The sequence below is a fragment of the Dinoponera quadriceps genome, unplaced genomic scaffold, assembly GCF_001313825.1.
Source record: "Dinoponera quadriceps isolate SergipeBrazil2010 unplaced genomic scaffold, ASM131382v1 scaffold1070, whole genome shotgun sequence".
Taxonomy (NCBI): domain Eukaryota; kingdom Metazoa; phylum Arthropoda; class Insecta; order Hymenoptera; family Formicidae; genus Dinoponera; species Dinoponera quadriceps.
Genome location: NW_014555341.1, coordinates 378,696 through 394,606, shown reverse-complemented (window position 1 = coordinate 394,606; position 15,911 = coordinate 378,696). Strand labels below are relative to the sequence as shown.

Genomic DNA, 15,911 nt, shown 5'->3' with positions numbered 1-15,911 from the left:
GACGTCCAGCATCAAGCCTGTAATTCGGCTGGAATCTCCTGCCTGTGATTTCAGCTCAGGCCACGAGGAGGAAAATCGACGAGGGAACATCGGAATGAGAGAGAGAGAGAGAGAGAACACTATCTATTTCACGATATCTTCTCAAACGCAAGAAAAAAAGTACATAATAAGCGGATATAAAGGTGTGACAATATTGCAAAGAAATGAACGGCTGAAATGAGTATGTATAGTTTATACGTTTAGACTTGTTCCGCATGTTGTGTCAATTGGTAAGACAAGCCGTGCGCAATACGATGTGTGCTTGATAATGTTACGTTTAGCGGAAAGAACAAGATGAGAAAATCATGTCGACGGCTCTGCTTTCTCTTATCCACGACTTAAATTTGGGCTACCTAATAATATTGCTACGTACGTACTCAATTAGCCAAGCCAATTTCCGCGTTCAAATAGTAAAGAATAGAAGGTATCTTAAAATTCAGATATATAATAGATGAATAGAGAGAGATAGAGAAAGAGAGAAAAAGAGAGGGGGGGGGGAGAGGGGAATATTGCTCCACCAAAGCGCCCGTGTCGTTTCTCCGATGGAGACCGAGGTCAGAGTTCGGGCAATTGGATAATTTAACGATGCTTCCGTGGACGTGGCGTGTGCGAGCGTGCGCGAGGCGGCGTTCGACGTCCCATTTTACGGGCGATCTGATCAAATGATTGTTTTAAATGTCGCGAATTACCACGAGATCGAATCGGTCCCGGAGTTGTTGAGCGCTCGAGCGTTCGGCGAGATTTCGGGGAAATCGGAAAGCCCGAAAATTAAACTGTCACATCCCGTCGACCGATCAGTCGCGCGCGTATCGCTTTCCGTGCTATTGCGCGCAACATCTGTATAAATACATACGATTAATTTGGTTTTTTATCGCGCTTTTTTAACGCACGTTCCATACGCGCGCGCTTAACAACTCAAAGTCGAAGCAGTTAAGCCGAGAGGAAGAGAGAAAGAGAGAGATGCCGCTCTCTTGGTTGCGGGACGCAACCTTGTCCCGCGCGATCTCCGCGCTTTATGATTCGCATTTCTATTAATAGTCGCCTGAATAGTCGGCGAGGTATATATCCAAGGATCTTCCGAAGTAAAGGACTGGGCATATAGTCTCCGTGGATCTCCGAAAGCGGCTGCGAGACCGAAGATTTATGGACCGCTCCGGCGGAGCGCGGAGGTCCGGGCTGAATCGGAGTTGCGAAAGAAACCGCGTGGAATCGCGCGTGTGCGTGGAATCGAGATAACATTCGCGCCTGGCGATTACCCGTATCGATAATCTGTAATGCCGTTCCGGCTTATTGATCTTACCTCGGACTTACCCACGGAAGGTTCACGGAAGAAGCACGAAAGAAGAGAAACGAATATGATGAAAAGTCGCAAGGATGAAGAGACCGATTCTCACTGCACATAGTCGAAGCCCCGGCCAAATCGAGTCGCACCGGTCACTGATTCCTCGTCCTCTTCACACTTTTCGATCGTCCGGCGGTCTTCCGTCAGTAAGTCTCGTAGTATCCATCCATGGCCGGTGCCTTATTTCAAAATGCCGTCTAAATTCTTGTGATCTTTTGCTATATTACATAATTAAAGTATTTTGTAGATTTTGTTCGATCGTAGTGTGAAGTAAAGAGCAGTAGACAAATCTGTGAAAAACGTGACACGTCCTGTGACACGTCACGTGACACGTCATCGTTTGAAGTTACTCTTCTGACCAGAAGAACCTCCCAATTGGAATCCACAATTGGTTTGGAAAATATCGGACCGGATCGCAATCAGATCCCAAGAAATTGTCTATGCGTGCTATTCGCTCCCGCAATATCCGGTGAAGCGCGTCGTGATTTCGATTGAAAAATCGCAACCAGATGGTGGGAAGTGTGTCGTGACGTTTGAGTGTGCGCGACATGATGCGAATGAATTTCGCTTGAAAGAACGGACAAGATTTCCGCGAGTTACGTCGACGTGATTTGTAACAGCGCGCGGTCGATTTTACCGATGTATTCTGTCATCAGGCATTAGAGAAGCGTCGATTCGGAGGAAATTAATTTTCCGGAACCCGATTTCACTCTCTCTCTCTCTCTCTCTCTATCTCTCTATCTCTCTCTATTTCTACCTCTTCCCCTCTCATTAGCATCAGCGTTTTCACGAAGAGCCTCGCGTGTGCAATTTAACTGTGTCGCTTATCTTCGCCGTGTAATCCCCGCGCGGTCTCTCTCGCCTAAGCTTTCCACCTCCCTTCCATCGCATTTCCCGCATTTCCACATGCGCTGCGGTCGCGAGCGCCGTGTACTAATCAGCGCCAGCAACTTGAAGTAATCTGCCGACGTGTCTCATATCAGTTTCTGCCTAGTCGGCACTACACAAAGACGAAAAGAGAAAATCACAGCTGTTTACACTCGCCCCCCTCGCCTCCGTAAACGTTTCGGATTAATAATACCGCGGACTCGCGCTGATGCGGGCTCTGAAAGGGCCGAGCGAGGCTATGCAGACACCCAGAATGATTTCAAGATGAAGTTACGCGTCTCCGAAGAAGCGTCTTCCACGGTGAAGCCTTCGGCTTGTTGCATCTCTCAGTTCCGCACAATTTCCGAACTTTCGCGATATCATGGGAACGAACGTGTAACTTTCCCGGCTCAGGACTGCGAGATCGATCGCTTTGAAAGATTCATTCGTCAAATTCCCGCAGTTTCAAACTTTCATTGTCCTCCCTTTAGCGATCTGTACGGGGAAGAACAGTTTGATTGAATTGAAATGGACTGACCAAACAGGTTTCGGCCGAGGAAAACGGAATTTCCGACTGTAACGAAAATCATCGCGTCGATAGAGTCGTTGCAAATATTTCAAGAATGCCAATTCTATTACGGGAAAGTAAGTAACCAAATAAGTTTCATAAGATTTACGGTAAATTCGCGGCCGGACGCCGGGCGAACCTCAGCCGCGCCGAGATACATCAGCGTACATCAGCGATATCCGCGTACGCGACGCGGTAACCGGCAATGCAGTTCGTAATCCTTCGGTATGCAGGTATCACGATCAATAATAGGCAACAACGACGGATACACTGGGTATACGCAAAGACGGGACAATAGCGGGCTTGCTCAGTGTCCGCGCCATATATATTGAATATCTGATCCAGTATGTGAAGCATAATCCGGATAGGTATGCCTCGACATCATCGCGGATAATGCAGGCACGCGTCTGTCACGAAGAGCGCGTGACTCGTCCCGTCGAGAACCATCGAGATGTTACGGGCCGAGTTCCTGCAAGACAGTCCGCGGAGAAATATGGACGCGGGTATCTCAGTACTCGCATCGCATTTACGATGGTTTACGTAATTTCGCACAGGTGCCCTTCGTTTATTTATTACGCGCGAAATGAGCCGAGGACTCTTCGAGAGGCGATTTATAAACATTGAGGTGAACATCGCATGTGCGTCACGTAGATGTTAAATCATAATGCTGGCATACGGAAATCTTGATATCTCTAAATCATCGTCATATATCATAATACGTTGAACCGAGTAATTATATTAAAAAAGAAACTCGATATAATATTTCATTCCAAAATAGTGCGCAGGAAATGTCGAGTTGACTAAATTGACGTAAATGTAGCGCATGGAGACGTCACGGAAACGGTAAACATATATCAGCTGCACATTGATTTTACATTCGAGTGATAATCAAAAGTTATAGTAACACGAGAAAATGTCAGCATTTGGACGCGAGATTTCTTGATCGTATAAAATGACTTGGAACTGTGGAACGATTTGTTTTTTTTGCAAAACAAAATAGCCCCTTCCAATTCGTGACGCAAGCGCTGTGCGAATTTGCGTTCACATCTGGATATATCGCTCCCGCGGTGCGAAAGGCGTACGCCGATTAAATATGTTACGCGTGCGTTAATTAAACTTATGCTACCGATAAACGGCGACCTTCGTGTCTGGCTACACCTGGTAACAGGCAACCACGGTCGCACGAGCGTACCGCATGTTATACTCGCTGGGGGGAAAGCGCACTATATCATTAGTATCATTAGTCTCAACTCCCGGTATTAAACCGATTCCCGTAATCGATGGAATACACACAGGTGAAGCAACAACGTCAAGTTGTAATCCCCCGTTAAAATTAATTCATCGCTCGAGATATCTCGCGTCACGAGTCGCGCTGCTATTGCGCCTCTCTGTGTCTTTCTCTCTCACTCTCTCTCTCTCTCTCTCTCTCCTTCCTTCTCTTTTTTACTACTTACGTATTACTGGACGCTTTACGGCTGCGAACGGTTCAAAAGAAAAGATTCGGACCGGCGAAAATTCACGATCGAGAAGACACGACGGGGGAAAATGAGGTACGCGGGATATTAGCGTCAATGTTAGCGGCTTCCATCGGACCGGCGTTATCGATCACTCCGTCTGCTTACGACGCCCGCAATGTTGTGTGTATAAACGGGATTACCGCGCGCGTTCCTCGCGATATCCCCCGGAGACCGTCCTGTGGATTTTCATAGGGCCATCTCTATGCAGATTGCACTATCGTTTGCGACTGATAGGACGCCAAGATGCGACGTGGCGCCGGAATCGGGGGGAGAGGGAGGGAGGCAAGTTTAATAAGATTAAGCGGCGGGAGTACGTGCGAAGTTGCGGCTCGACAATGTTGTAAATTATGCATATTGATCCACACTTCAGATGGGGTTGCTTCGACCTGGCCCATCGAAACTACTGCGGTTCATGGCGTTGCTTATGAATACGTAACATTCGTACACACAGAGCGCAAGTCGTCAGATCTCTCTTTCTCTCTTTCTTCATCTCTCCCGAACAGAGAGAAGAAATGTTTTTCCTCCGGCGCGCTTCACGTGTTTCGTATTTATCCGAGTCGCGCTGTTAATTCTGTTATTTGTGCAGACAAATTTCCTGGAAATAGGAGCAGAATGGAGGGTGCGTGACGTCTATCGGGTATCTAAATTGGATGGATCGTTAGTCATTGTAAAGCAAATGTACATTGTCTAGAAGCAACTTATCACTTTGTTATTATTTGTTCGTGCTTATTTCCTGGTTTCAATAGTGCCGAATGATCTTGATAAAAGTGAGTAACGTCGCATCAGACAAAAATCATTTCCACGCTCTTCGGGAGCTTGTGTGCTTTATTCAACATGAGCGATCGTTTCATTACACGTGTTTCCGATTGAAAATCGACTTGACATTTAGGTATCATAGCGCGATTGGTAGAATTAAATTATATATTTTGAGAAGCTTACAATCTTGCGAAAAGATATTGTTCAAATTACCGCAGTCAATTCTGAAACTTATACGAATCAATCACATAGTACGTGTCAAGTATTGGCGATTGTATTAAAAAAAGTGCCCCAAAATATTTAGAAATGATTGTTTTTCGAATTTTTTTCGTATGGAATAATGAGCGCGCCGCAGAACCGCAAATATCAATGGAGTTTTATGTCCAAAGTATCGAACTTAAAAGTATTAATATCCGAAATACTAGAAACGTAAATCGGTTCTTGCATCATCGTGCCTTTCGGGCGCGAAAGTATTTTGTTCCATTCGTCGATTTTCGCTCTGAAAATTTTAAGGGAACGTTCCTCGATATGCGCCAGCACGGATTTCTTGAAAATCGTCGTGACCACTTTAGTCGCTATGTTCAAGATGGGATCCAGAATATGACCCTCGAATCTGATGTCATAATTCCTGCAAACCGCAAAGTTTAAAGTACAACGAAGAAATAATAAAACGCGATATAATGAAATTCGCAGCTCGTGTTACTCGTGATAACTCGTAAATAAATAAGTTTGCAAGTCAAATGCATAAAATTAAAGTCGCGTGTTGCGGGCAACGGGCAAAAGTGAAATGTTTGACTCGTGAGAGTTAACGAACGCGAGACCGGTAAATCAGGAAAGTGCACTTTGTAAGAGAGGCGGCAGATAAAATCTGACAAACCATTTTTTCTTCACGCGTTGATTATGCCGGCTCACGATGATTAGCTCGCAGTTATCGGCATGATGTAATTTCAAATATCGGCTCGTTATCGCTCTCAGACACTTTGCTACCGTAAATCTATGCAATTTCGCGAATTTATCGTCACGACGAAAACGATTGATCGCGCGCTATCGCTCGTCGCGCGAATGTCGATGGAATATTATAATTCGCGATATCGGAAACTGACAAATATCTGTCGGTATCTTGCACGATAACATCGGAATTCGCGGCGTATATTCGCGGTATTACGGCATCTTTATTCGTGTGCGATCAGTCATGGAAAGGCAGCATCACTTTTTCTCGAGACGAGTTTTGCAAACATATCTCGTATCCGACAGGAAAATGTATCTCCTGAGAATGATTGAAAACAAACAAATTCTTCTATATTAGACGCACGGGATGCGTGTCCGTTGAAGCTTGTCGAAAAAGTATGGCAATCTTTTTATGACCGATTCCAATGTGCAAAGCGCGAAAAATGTGAAGCGATATTTACCCGACGGCGGTGAACTTGATGGAATCGAGAGAAATGTACTTCCGCTTCAGGTCGAACGTCAGCAGAACTTTAGTCTTGAGGTCGAAGAAGCGACCGTACATATCGCCCAGTCTTCTCAGCAGCATGTACGATATATCGTACTCGTAGTTGAACTGTGAAAATTATAACCGGAGGTTAAATCGCCCTTATATTGGTTCTGCGACTTATCGCATTTATACGCGCGTCGCGCGTTCCATTCGCGTCTCAACGTCTCTGTCCTTACGTCCAAAACGTTGAATCCCAGATCCATGTTGAGCACCAGCGTATTTGTTTCCTCGGTAAATTTTCCGATCACATGATCGGCACGCTTTATTTGCGCGAGGTTCTGCAGCCAGCCCTTCTTGAGATCGATGTGCCCTTTGAATATCCCAGGCTGCGAAAAAGTCAAACCAAAATGACGTATGGGAATTTATCAGTTTTCACTTGTCACCACTCTGATACAGAGATGGATATTTCAATTTCGTATGTATAAAGATCATCGTCCGTAATATTTAAGAAATACTCAGAATAAAGAGAATAGAGATGTTTTACTGTAAGTGAAATTATCGCCAAAAGGAACGTACCAAATCCGGTAGAAGGTCCTCGGAAACATCGACGAGTTCCATGGGATCTAACCCATTCTTGATGATAAATGAAGTCAAATACGGCAACAGACGATCGAATGTCTTATCCAAGACTACAGTATGTTCTGTCGTCTGAACAGAGAAACTACGCAATACACGGAAATATGAATTCTTTTCAATATCCTGTTCACGAGTCGCTCGAGTGACATCAAGTCGCAAAGCATGATTGCGACTTTCGAAAAAATTTCTCATGATATCGCGCGCTTGGATAAAATTGTTAACTGATAGTTGATAGATCTTTAGAAATAAGTTGATTTTTCTTCATACAGAACCTAGCTTACTGTTTCCCGTGCGTTCATCAGCTCAGACAAACTAATTAATTAAAATTGCAATTCGCCGTAAATTTACTACTCGCGACGATTAAAAGGATGTATCGTCCGTAACTCAAAATGACGAGAGAATTACAAACTGTTGTACATTGCATTTCAAAGTGACAGAAAAATCCTTTACCATTTTGCAAACAGCACGCAAGATTTCGTCAATAACTAGTGTGGAATTAATTATTTTGTCTGAGCTGATGAACGCACGGGAAACGGTAAGCTAGATTCTGTATGAAGAAAAATCAACTTATTTCTAAAGATCTATCAACTATCAACTAACAATTTTATTCAAGCGCGCGACATCACGAGAAATCTCGCCCGAATATTTCGATACGGTCCGAAAATTTTACTTTATTAATCATTATCAGCGCACAGACTTACGGGCTTCGCTTGTCTGCGAGAGGCGTAGCGTCATTTTGCGCGAACGCTGCGATCACTAACAAAAAGGCTAATTGCACCTGACCAGCCATGGTTGTACTGCCAATTGAACTACGATCGGTCAGGTAGTCTACATAATTTTTACTGTTATCAGACATCGCCTTATCAGCAAGCTTAACGCGATAACAAATTGCTGTTGTGATGAAAACGACAAATCTATCTAAAGTCGAAAGATATTACAAAAAAAATAATTCTTACTATCTAATTGTTTTATTTTCCAACTTAACGGATTCCTCCCGAGGATGTCGAAAACGCTGAAAAATCGTGATACATAAAACTGAGGGGAAAATATGTTTACCGCACGTATATCAGGTTATAGGAAAAGTTTGTTCCCACTTCCAATAGAGGATGTCGCACACTTGTCAATACGGACTGATAACGTTCCGTAACTGCCAGAATATTGACGAGAGATCGTAAATGGTGGTGATTAGTTAATTAATGGACAATTTGTTTCCACAAATTGCAAAATTAAATTGAAATTAAATTTGATTTGAGAAGCCAGCTAAGTTCTACGATATATATTAACAGAGTAGAGGAAGGGAATATATGCAAGCACATTTTAACGAATACGATATCTTTATAAAACATAACATTATATGCAAATAACGTTGTATCGAGTGTTTAAGTGCTGAGAAGGAGAATATATTGAACGGCGTTAAAACTGTGTCGCAAGATTATTTCAAGCATTAAATGAGTACACTTATAAAAAAAACACCAAATGACAAGAGATTAGAGTGATAACGCTTAATAAAGATCTTTTGATATGAAACAAAAACGCGATAATGCTCACCAATATCTTTTTTTCATACATGAAACGAAGAAGCAAAAGATCCCGTTCGTTGATACTCAAGCAATTCAGAAATCGACATGCGAATTGGAAACTAATTGCGCGAATATTTATCAACATTTTGTGAAATATCCATATTTCTAGATGTATTTTCTCAAATACATCCATAATTGCGTCACAAATTTTACGCAAGACGTATTTTCTCATTTGGGAAAAAATTGCTTCATAATATTAGGAAATCACAGAGAGATATATCGTGATTGATCTCCTCGTTCTTTCGAGTCAAGCCGTGTAATCAGAGAGCAATCAGGGACGGAGAGCAAGCGCGTGCTCAAAGCAGAAATAACCTTCACCGATGAGACTTTACGAACTTCCGTGTCCTAGTAATCGGATAACGTTATACGGTAAATCCGCAGCTAGCAAGGAGTACAACATAATAACATTGTATATTCTGAGAAGTGGTTCGCTAATCGAATCATACGATCAACTTTCTCGATATAAGACAATCTCGATGCTCTGCGATTTAATCCGTCGGTGGGATATTATCGCGGGAAAAAACAGCAAAGTTCAAGCCGCGTCCTCCCACATGTCCGATGCGGTCTGTCGAAACGTTCGCGCTCGTTGAACATGTCACTTGAACTTGAACTCGCCTTCTACGAGTGAAACCTCGTTTTCACTCTCTTCCCAAGTTCAAAGCTGTCTCGCGTGCGGCCGGCCTCCGAACGTTCAAAAATCGGTTCGGCGAAAACACCGGGGCGAGGTGAAGCGCGCGGACCCCGGCGTGTCTGACCGTGATTCAAGGTTCGCCGGAAAGTGTCATCCCCGGGGTTTCACTTTCGCTCTCGTCCAAGGCCCAACTCGCGCTTGATTTCGCTCTCTACGGCCCCGAGTCGCCGAGAGCGTACGTGCGCGCACTTTCGCCGCCGCGGCCCGCTGACCTCGAATCCCCCGCTTTCGACCCCGAAACCCAGCTTTCTCCCGATTTTCTCGCCGCGCGACCTACCGCGAGAGCGATTACGAGCGAGCGCGTTTACCGTAACAACGAGCTCTTCTGAGCGAGCGCGTATTACGTAAACGACCAGTTTCTCGTCGTCCGCAGCAATTCCGCTGCAGCGGCGGTAGCGCGTAGGGCAGCACCGTTAGTACCCGGTTTGGCTTCGCGTTATTTTTATTCTCGTGCTTATTTTCCATCTATCGCGGATATTTGCTGCGCGATGGAACATGATTGACGGCGTGTCGACGACAAAGTAGAATTCAATGGTTTAGGGAGGAATTATTAAGGAGCTCGCGAGAAAAGTGCTGGATTCAAGTAAATAATTACTCCGATATTTATTAGCAGATTTTTACTTCGATTGAATAAATTTTACTTGAATCAAATAAATATATATATGTATATTTTTTTTTTATTTTTTACTTGGATCGAGTAAATATTATTTGGTCGACATAAAAATTTGCTAAGAAATATTTGGAGGAATTATCGGAGAAATTATTTATATTCTATAATCTAGCGCTTTCTTTCACCGAGTTCTCGTCCGGTTCCGGACAACGAGACATTCAATTACACCAACGGAATTGTTTTCTCCATGTAGATTATATATGAAATTGTGACAGCTCTTGACTTGCGTCGCAAATTTACAGCGAGGATTTTAGCTCCGACTTAAGGTCAGGTTCGGGCTCGTTAGAGACTCCAGGATCGTGCGATTTATTTCCAGATTGGTGTTGAGACGCGCGAGCATCGTCCGTTTGCTCGCTCGCTCTCGTTCATTGTCACCGTTTAACGAGGTAAAGTCGATCTCTGCGGTCGAGAAATACTGTCGCGCGCGAGGTTCGTTATCGACGCCTCGGAATACGCCTCGTTACGTGGCGCTCTCTATACTCTCTGTAAATCTCAGTTGTAACGTTAACGAGGCGAACTGCGTTATTCGTTCGCGCGCGTGCGCGCGATCGTTGAATTTAATTAGGACTATACTCCGCCAAATTGCCAGTCGTTCGATTTCGGCGGTATGCCAGCTACCCGTGAATGCCAATTCCGCGCGTCGCAATTTCGTGAATGCTTATTTCGAGATCCTCCGATGAAACTTGAAATCTTCATTTCGCCAAAGAATACCATTGTATAAAGTTTATTAAAATAATAATTGACAAATAATTAATGATAGTTAGCTTCGGAATTTCAAAGCTCTTGTAAAACTTGCGAAAGCTGTCTAATTTTTATTTCCTCTCTTTGTCGTCTCCTCACCTTCTACATTATTATACACTTTTACAATTTTATAATTACCTTTCTATCTTTTTTTCCTAGAATCAGTTTCAGTGTATCTGTTTTTGTTATGTTCTCTTTGCAACTATAATTTTGTTACTCTCTCTCTCTCTCTCTCTGTTTTTCTCTCTCTCTTCGCGATAAGAACCTTATTCATGCAGCATCCTGAATGCTCATCGGAGCAAGTGATAATCGAGGAATTCATTTTCTTAACCGTTCGCTCTCATTAGTATTGCTGGCACCAGGCACGATCACAAGATAGTAACCCACGCGATTTACGGCTTGTCCCGGATGTTTTCCAAGATCGGTTAACGTTGCTCCTTTTCTACCTCCGCTCCTTTCCGCCTGCCTCTGTCATTTTTATCGTTCTTTAAATATCCTAACGCACTAAGAAGCAAGCGTCACGAGTGAAAAACAATATTGTTTGTCGGCCCTGGCCGCGGTTTGTCCTCGGGAACGTGTTACGATGGACCAATCACAGTCCGAGGAACGGTGGGCGTATATCGTGACGTTTCTTTACTACGTTGAATCACTAAGTCCGCTGCGTAATTCGTAAAGCGTGCTCATACCGGATCAGGCGTCGCCGGTATAATGTAACAGTATATACATGTCCGAGGTATGAGCGCCTTATATCAGTCGTAATGACAGTGTGACACTTCCCAATCCGATTATGTCATCGCCTCGCTCCGCTCTGTGATTTCCATAGTGGATAAGAGGTATTATTTCGCGGTTACGTTGGATCGTTTATCTGCGTAATTGTCCATGTTGCTCATTTTCTTACTATACTCATCGAATATACACTTCTTATTAACGAAATCCTCTTTATTTGTTTTCTTATTTTTTTAATCTGTTCTATCCCAATGAAACACTATCAGTATCAACTTTTATCTAAGATTGTGATTATTGAGAGTGATAGGTAGATACGTTTATTTTCGCTTTAGAACTTTATCTACTGCACAGTAAAAAATATTGCGTCAAGAACGGTCCACCGAAATTATTGTGTTACTTTAACATGGGAGGATATATATGAATATGTTAAAAAATATGCAAATATATATATATATATATTTCTTACATGTTCAACATTTGACCCTACAGAAAATTTATTTACACCAACGGAATTGTTTTTGCCGCGTAGAAACGTTGCTTCTAAACTATTAACTATGCAGTCGGAGTGCGAAAGAGAACATTTCTCGCAATGGCACACTTCGAAGAAGTGCCTTCGCAAAAAATAATTGTCGGATGAGAAACACGCGAGAAAAGAAATTGCCTACAAAGAAGGAAGAATACGCGACGTGCGTGAGTCGTAGGAACCCGGAGAAGAACGTAACAGGCTCAGCCTCGCGTCATTGCTTTCTCCTTCCGCGGTCGAACGAGCCTTCCGCGCTCGTTGAAGAGAAACCGGCCTTTGTTTTATTCCATTTTCGTCCTCGCGGCCAGTCGAACTGCCTTTCTACCCACTTCGTAAACACGCGATTCGCGCGTACAAAACACGCGTGAATACGCAGCGGCGATCAGCAAGTGCGAGGTCGCCAACCCCGCGAACGGCTCCCACAAGTGACGTAACGCGGACCATCTGTAGCGAGGAAAAGAATATCGAAGAGAAAAGCGCGATATCGTGTCGCCGATCCCGCTCTCCCGAGGGCGCGATATTTGCGCGGAAGAAGAAGTAAACATATCGACAGCCGCATCGCGCGTCGATATCGAGGTGTCATGACCGGCGAACGACGTTCCCGCGGCGAACGTAGCGCACTGAAAGAAATTATACTTACTTTTCGCCTCAGCTATATTTTTCTTGTAGTTTTCACCCAAAGTGTGCCGTATATTTCCCATGTTGAAGTAACGCGGTAAACTTGCTGGAAAAATGTTCTTCCAGACTATATTATTCCTTCACTTTGATGATTATAGCTACAAGTACCAAATATTTTTCTCTCAGTATTCCGTGCGTACTTTTACTTCCGTAACGAAATAGCGTTTAATAAACAACGTTTTCATATTTCACGCGACCGACCTTCGGCGAAGTTGTACGACGAAGTTTGCCTTGGTTGCGCGACCAATTGTGGCGACAGGTTTTTAATTGATCGTTTGAATCCCGACACGTTCACAATTGCCTTTGCCACATGTCACATATGTTTTTATGTAAGAAATACATATTTTTATCATACATTTATTATTTGAATATATGTTAACCTCTCTCTTTCTCTCTCTCTCTCTCTCTCTCAGTGTGCCAATGTCCGGGAATCGTTATGCTTCGGTCCACTGTACACCGAGTGTGTTGCAAATGTCAATGATTTCGGAATCGGGTTACTTATCATTTATGAATCTAGATATTAATATTCAGTAAATTTCGTATAGATCTGTATGAAATTTATGGCTAAATTGGACGGTAGAGAAGTGCGAATGACCTATCATAACATTTCGCGCTACGCAGTATGTATTATGCCAATAACAAGGACAGTTAAGAGAATCTGCGTATAGTTTTGTTATTAGCATGAGCGATACGCGTCTTGTTGTGACTGCAAACGTCGCAGATAATGCGCGATCTCTTTGTTTGCGCGTCACGTGAGTGCCAATAAAAAATATAATGTTGATCCTTAACCCTTTCATTCTGTTCGATAAATTATGTGAAGACACGACGCATTGTATCTTTCTCGAATAATTGCCATCATGAAATCGTGACAAATGAAACTGCGTGTAAGTACGCAGTACAAACCGTACGAACTGATAAGTTCAGCCAAGAAAGAAAATCTTGTGTAAAAGGTTTGAAAAATTTTTTTCCATGAAATACGATTAAAATATTTCTTTCTCATTTCTTCCCTCTAAGCCAGATTCGTGTATAAGATGACGGTCGTCGTCGAATATATATGCAAATTTTTATGATCTTTCTTAATGAAACTTTCTCGTTGCCGTTACGTAACATGCATGCAATGCAACCTCACTGTGAAAACACGTTTGTTTCCTATTTCGTAATAACCTAAAGTTTACCTTTTTCGATATTCTGTCTTTCAAATGGATAATAGGTTTACGTATTCTTAACACCTGACGATCGGCAGTACGGTTTGAAAGATTAACTATCGAGGATCATAGCCTCGCTTGTATTTTTATGCCAGACTAGTGACGCAGTGAAACATTGTCTTCTGAGTAACAAAATAATCCTTGAAAAAGTCTACGTTAAAATTCGTCTCGACAAAGAGAAACGTGAGAAGAAAACGACGAGCCAATTGGCCGATAGTAGATACTTCAACGTGACCGTGTTTACGACACGGAAATATCGAAGTATTAATTGCTCACGGTTTGATCGAAAATAAGATCGTCCGCGATGTATTGATCTAAACTCGCGATTAAGTCCGTTAATATATTTTTATATATAACCGCGTTATCACGACCGTGGTTTCACGGATCGCTGATTCTTGATTACTGATTCGATGTATTATTAAATTTCTTGCTCATCACAAATGGAATTGATGCAACGGCGTAGTACGACAAAGAAAACAAAAGAACATCTACCTGTATCGCACCTGATGTATCCTTTGTACAAGATTTCTGAGAAATTTTAGAGATATGTGAAAAACTGACGTTCAAACTGATAACGCGTGACGTGATGTGAGAAAGATAAGAAAATGATGAGAGAGCGAAAGAGTAGAACTACCGTAAATAAGACGAATTCAGATAGATTAATCATTGTGTATTGAGACACAAAATTATCTTAAATCAACCATTTCGACAAGATGACAACGACTCTCGATGACGGGAGAAAAATCGAGGATGTGTAAATATATTTTGCAACTACGACCCCCCGGGCTGCTTTTTTTCGACGCGTCGACATCACGTCCGCAGCATTGTATATTAAACTGTGTTTATTGCTGAAGCGGAGCATTGTAATAATATCTGAACCTGGTGATCATCTATTTGTCCGTTTGTTGACGCGCAATAGTTGACCAATCGCCGATGGCGTGATAAGCCGAAAGTGTTTTTCGGTGACGCCGGCTTGATCGTGCGATGTGCCTCGGCGCAGATCTAGGTCAACCACATCACTTTGCTTTCTTTTCTTTCCTACATCGAGGCAAAAGAGGCTCGGCCGCTGGTCTGACTGGCGACGACCAATCAATGTGCGTCTTACCACGAAAACACATCACGCGTTTCTCCACTTTGCAGGCACCACCCACCGACAAGTGCGCGCACGTGTGCGACATGCGTAAAGGGTGACGTGTTATGTGAATTATGCCGACTTTAATTATAGGAGGAAGTAACGGTATAAAAGATTCGGGACAAGATTTGGAAAGTATCATTTTACGAATATCTTGTCACCCCGTTGAAAGAAGAATTATAAAAAAAAAACGAGTAACAGCGTAAAAATAATGTGAAAAATAATGCTATTAATGCGTGAAAATTTGAATTTTTTTAACGAGTTAGCTGTCAGGAGAATCGTTTGTGTTCGTACTAATAATAATAAACAACGATAGTAATATATATAATAATAATAAAATAATTTGTTTATATGTTTTCAGTTAAATGGATACTTTTCGAAGAGAGAATCGACCGATAATGGATTGGTGGCAGTTGCATAAATAAACACGAGACCTCGTGAGAATTAATCTTCTTAAAAGCGGAGTTCCTTTTAATTGAATATCTTTGATTGAAATATACCAAACTTACTATAATCTAGAATATATTTTGAATCAATTTGATGTTTATGATGAACTTAATATATGATATACTTGCGGGAATATAAATTTATGAGAAATACTTGAAATAAGTAAAAAAGATTTTTACTCGAGTACAATACGTTTTATATATAATTTTCCGTGCGTAGTAATTGACAAAATAACGCGCGCGCCTGCGTTGATCTCAGCCAAGTGAAACAAAAGACCAAGAGGAAAAGAACGAGCGCCTTCTTCCTGAACACCGTGTATACGACGGGCACACATTCCGAGCCTGTTTCCGTTCACGAC

At 42.6% G+C, this 15,911-nt stretch overlaps 1 protein-coding gene across 1 annotated transcript; it reads right to left on the bottom strand.

The window, feature by feature from the left end:
- Positions 1 to 5,065: 5,065 nt before the first annotated feature.
- On the bottom strand, positions 5,066 to 8,285 carry LOC106743868. Its single transcript, XM_014618094.1, has 5 exons — positions 7,862 to 8,285; positions 7,101 to 7,245; positions 6,761 to 6,910; positions 6,499 to 6,650; positions 5,066 to 5,717 (listed from the first exon to the last, which is right to left on the bottom strand). The coding sequence occupies exons 1-5, from the start codon at positions 8,014 to 8,016 to the stop codon at positions 5,456 to 5,458; spliced, it is 864 nt and encodes a 287-aa protein (XP_014473580.1). The 5' UTR covers positions 8,017 to 8,285; the 3' UTR covers positions 5,066 to 5,455.
- Positions 8,286 to 15,911: the final 7,626 nt, after the last annotated feature.

Excerpts from the sequence above, each read along its gene's own strand:
- LOC106743868 (XM_014618094.1), bottom strand. The coding sequence starts at position 8,016 with ATGTCTGATAACAGTAAAAATTATGTAGACTACCTGACCGATCGTAGT. Across the intron at positions 7,246-7,861 it reads CTCGCAGACAAGCGAAGCCC|TTTCTCTGTTCAGACGACAG; the intron begins GTAAGTCTGTGC and ends TGTATTGCGTAG. Across the intron at positions 6,651-6,760 it reads TGGGATTCAACGTTTTGGAC|TTCAACTACGAGTACGATAT; the intron begins GTAAGGACAGAG and ends TAATTTTCACAG.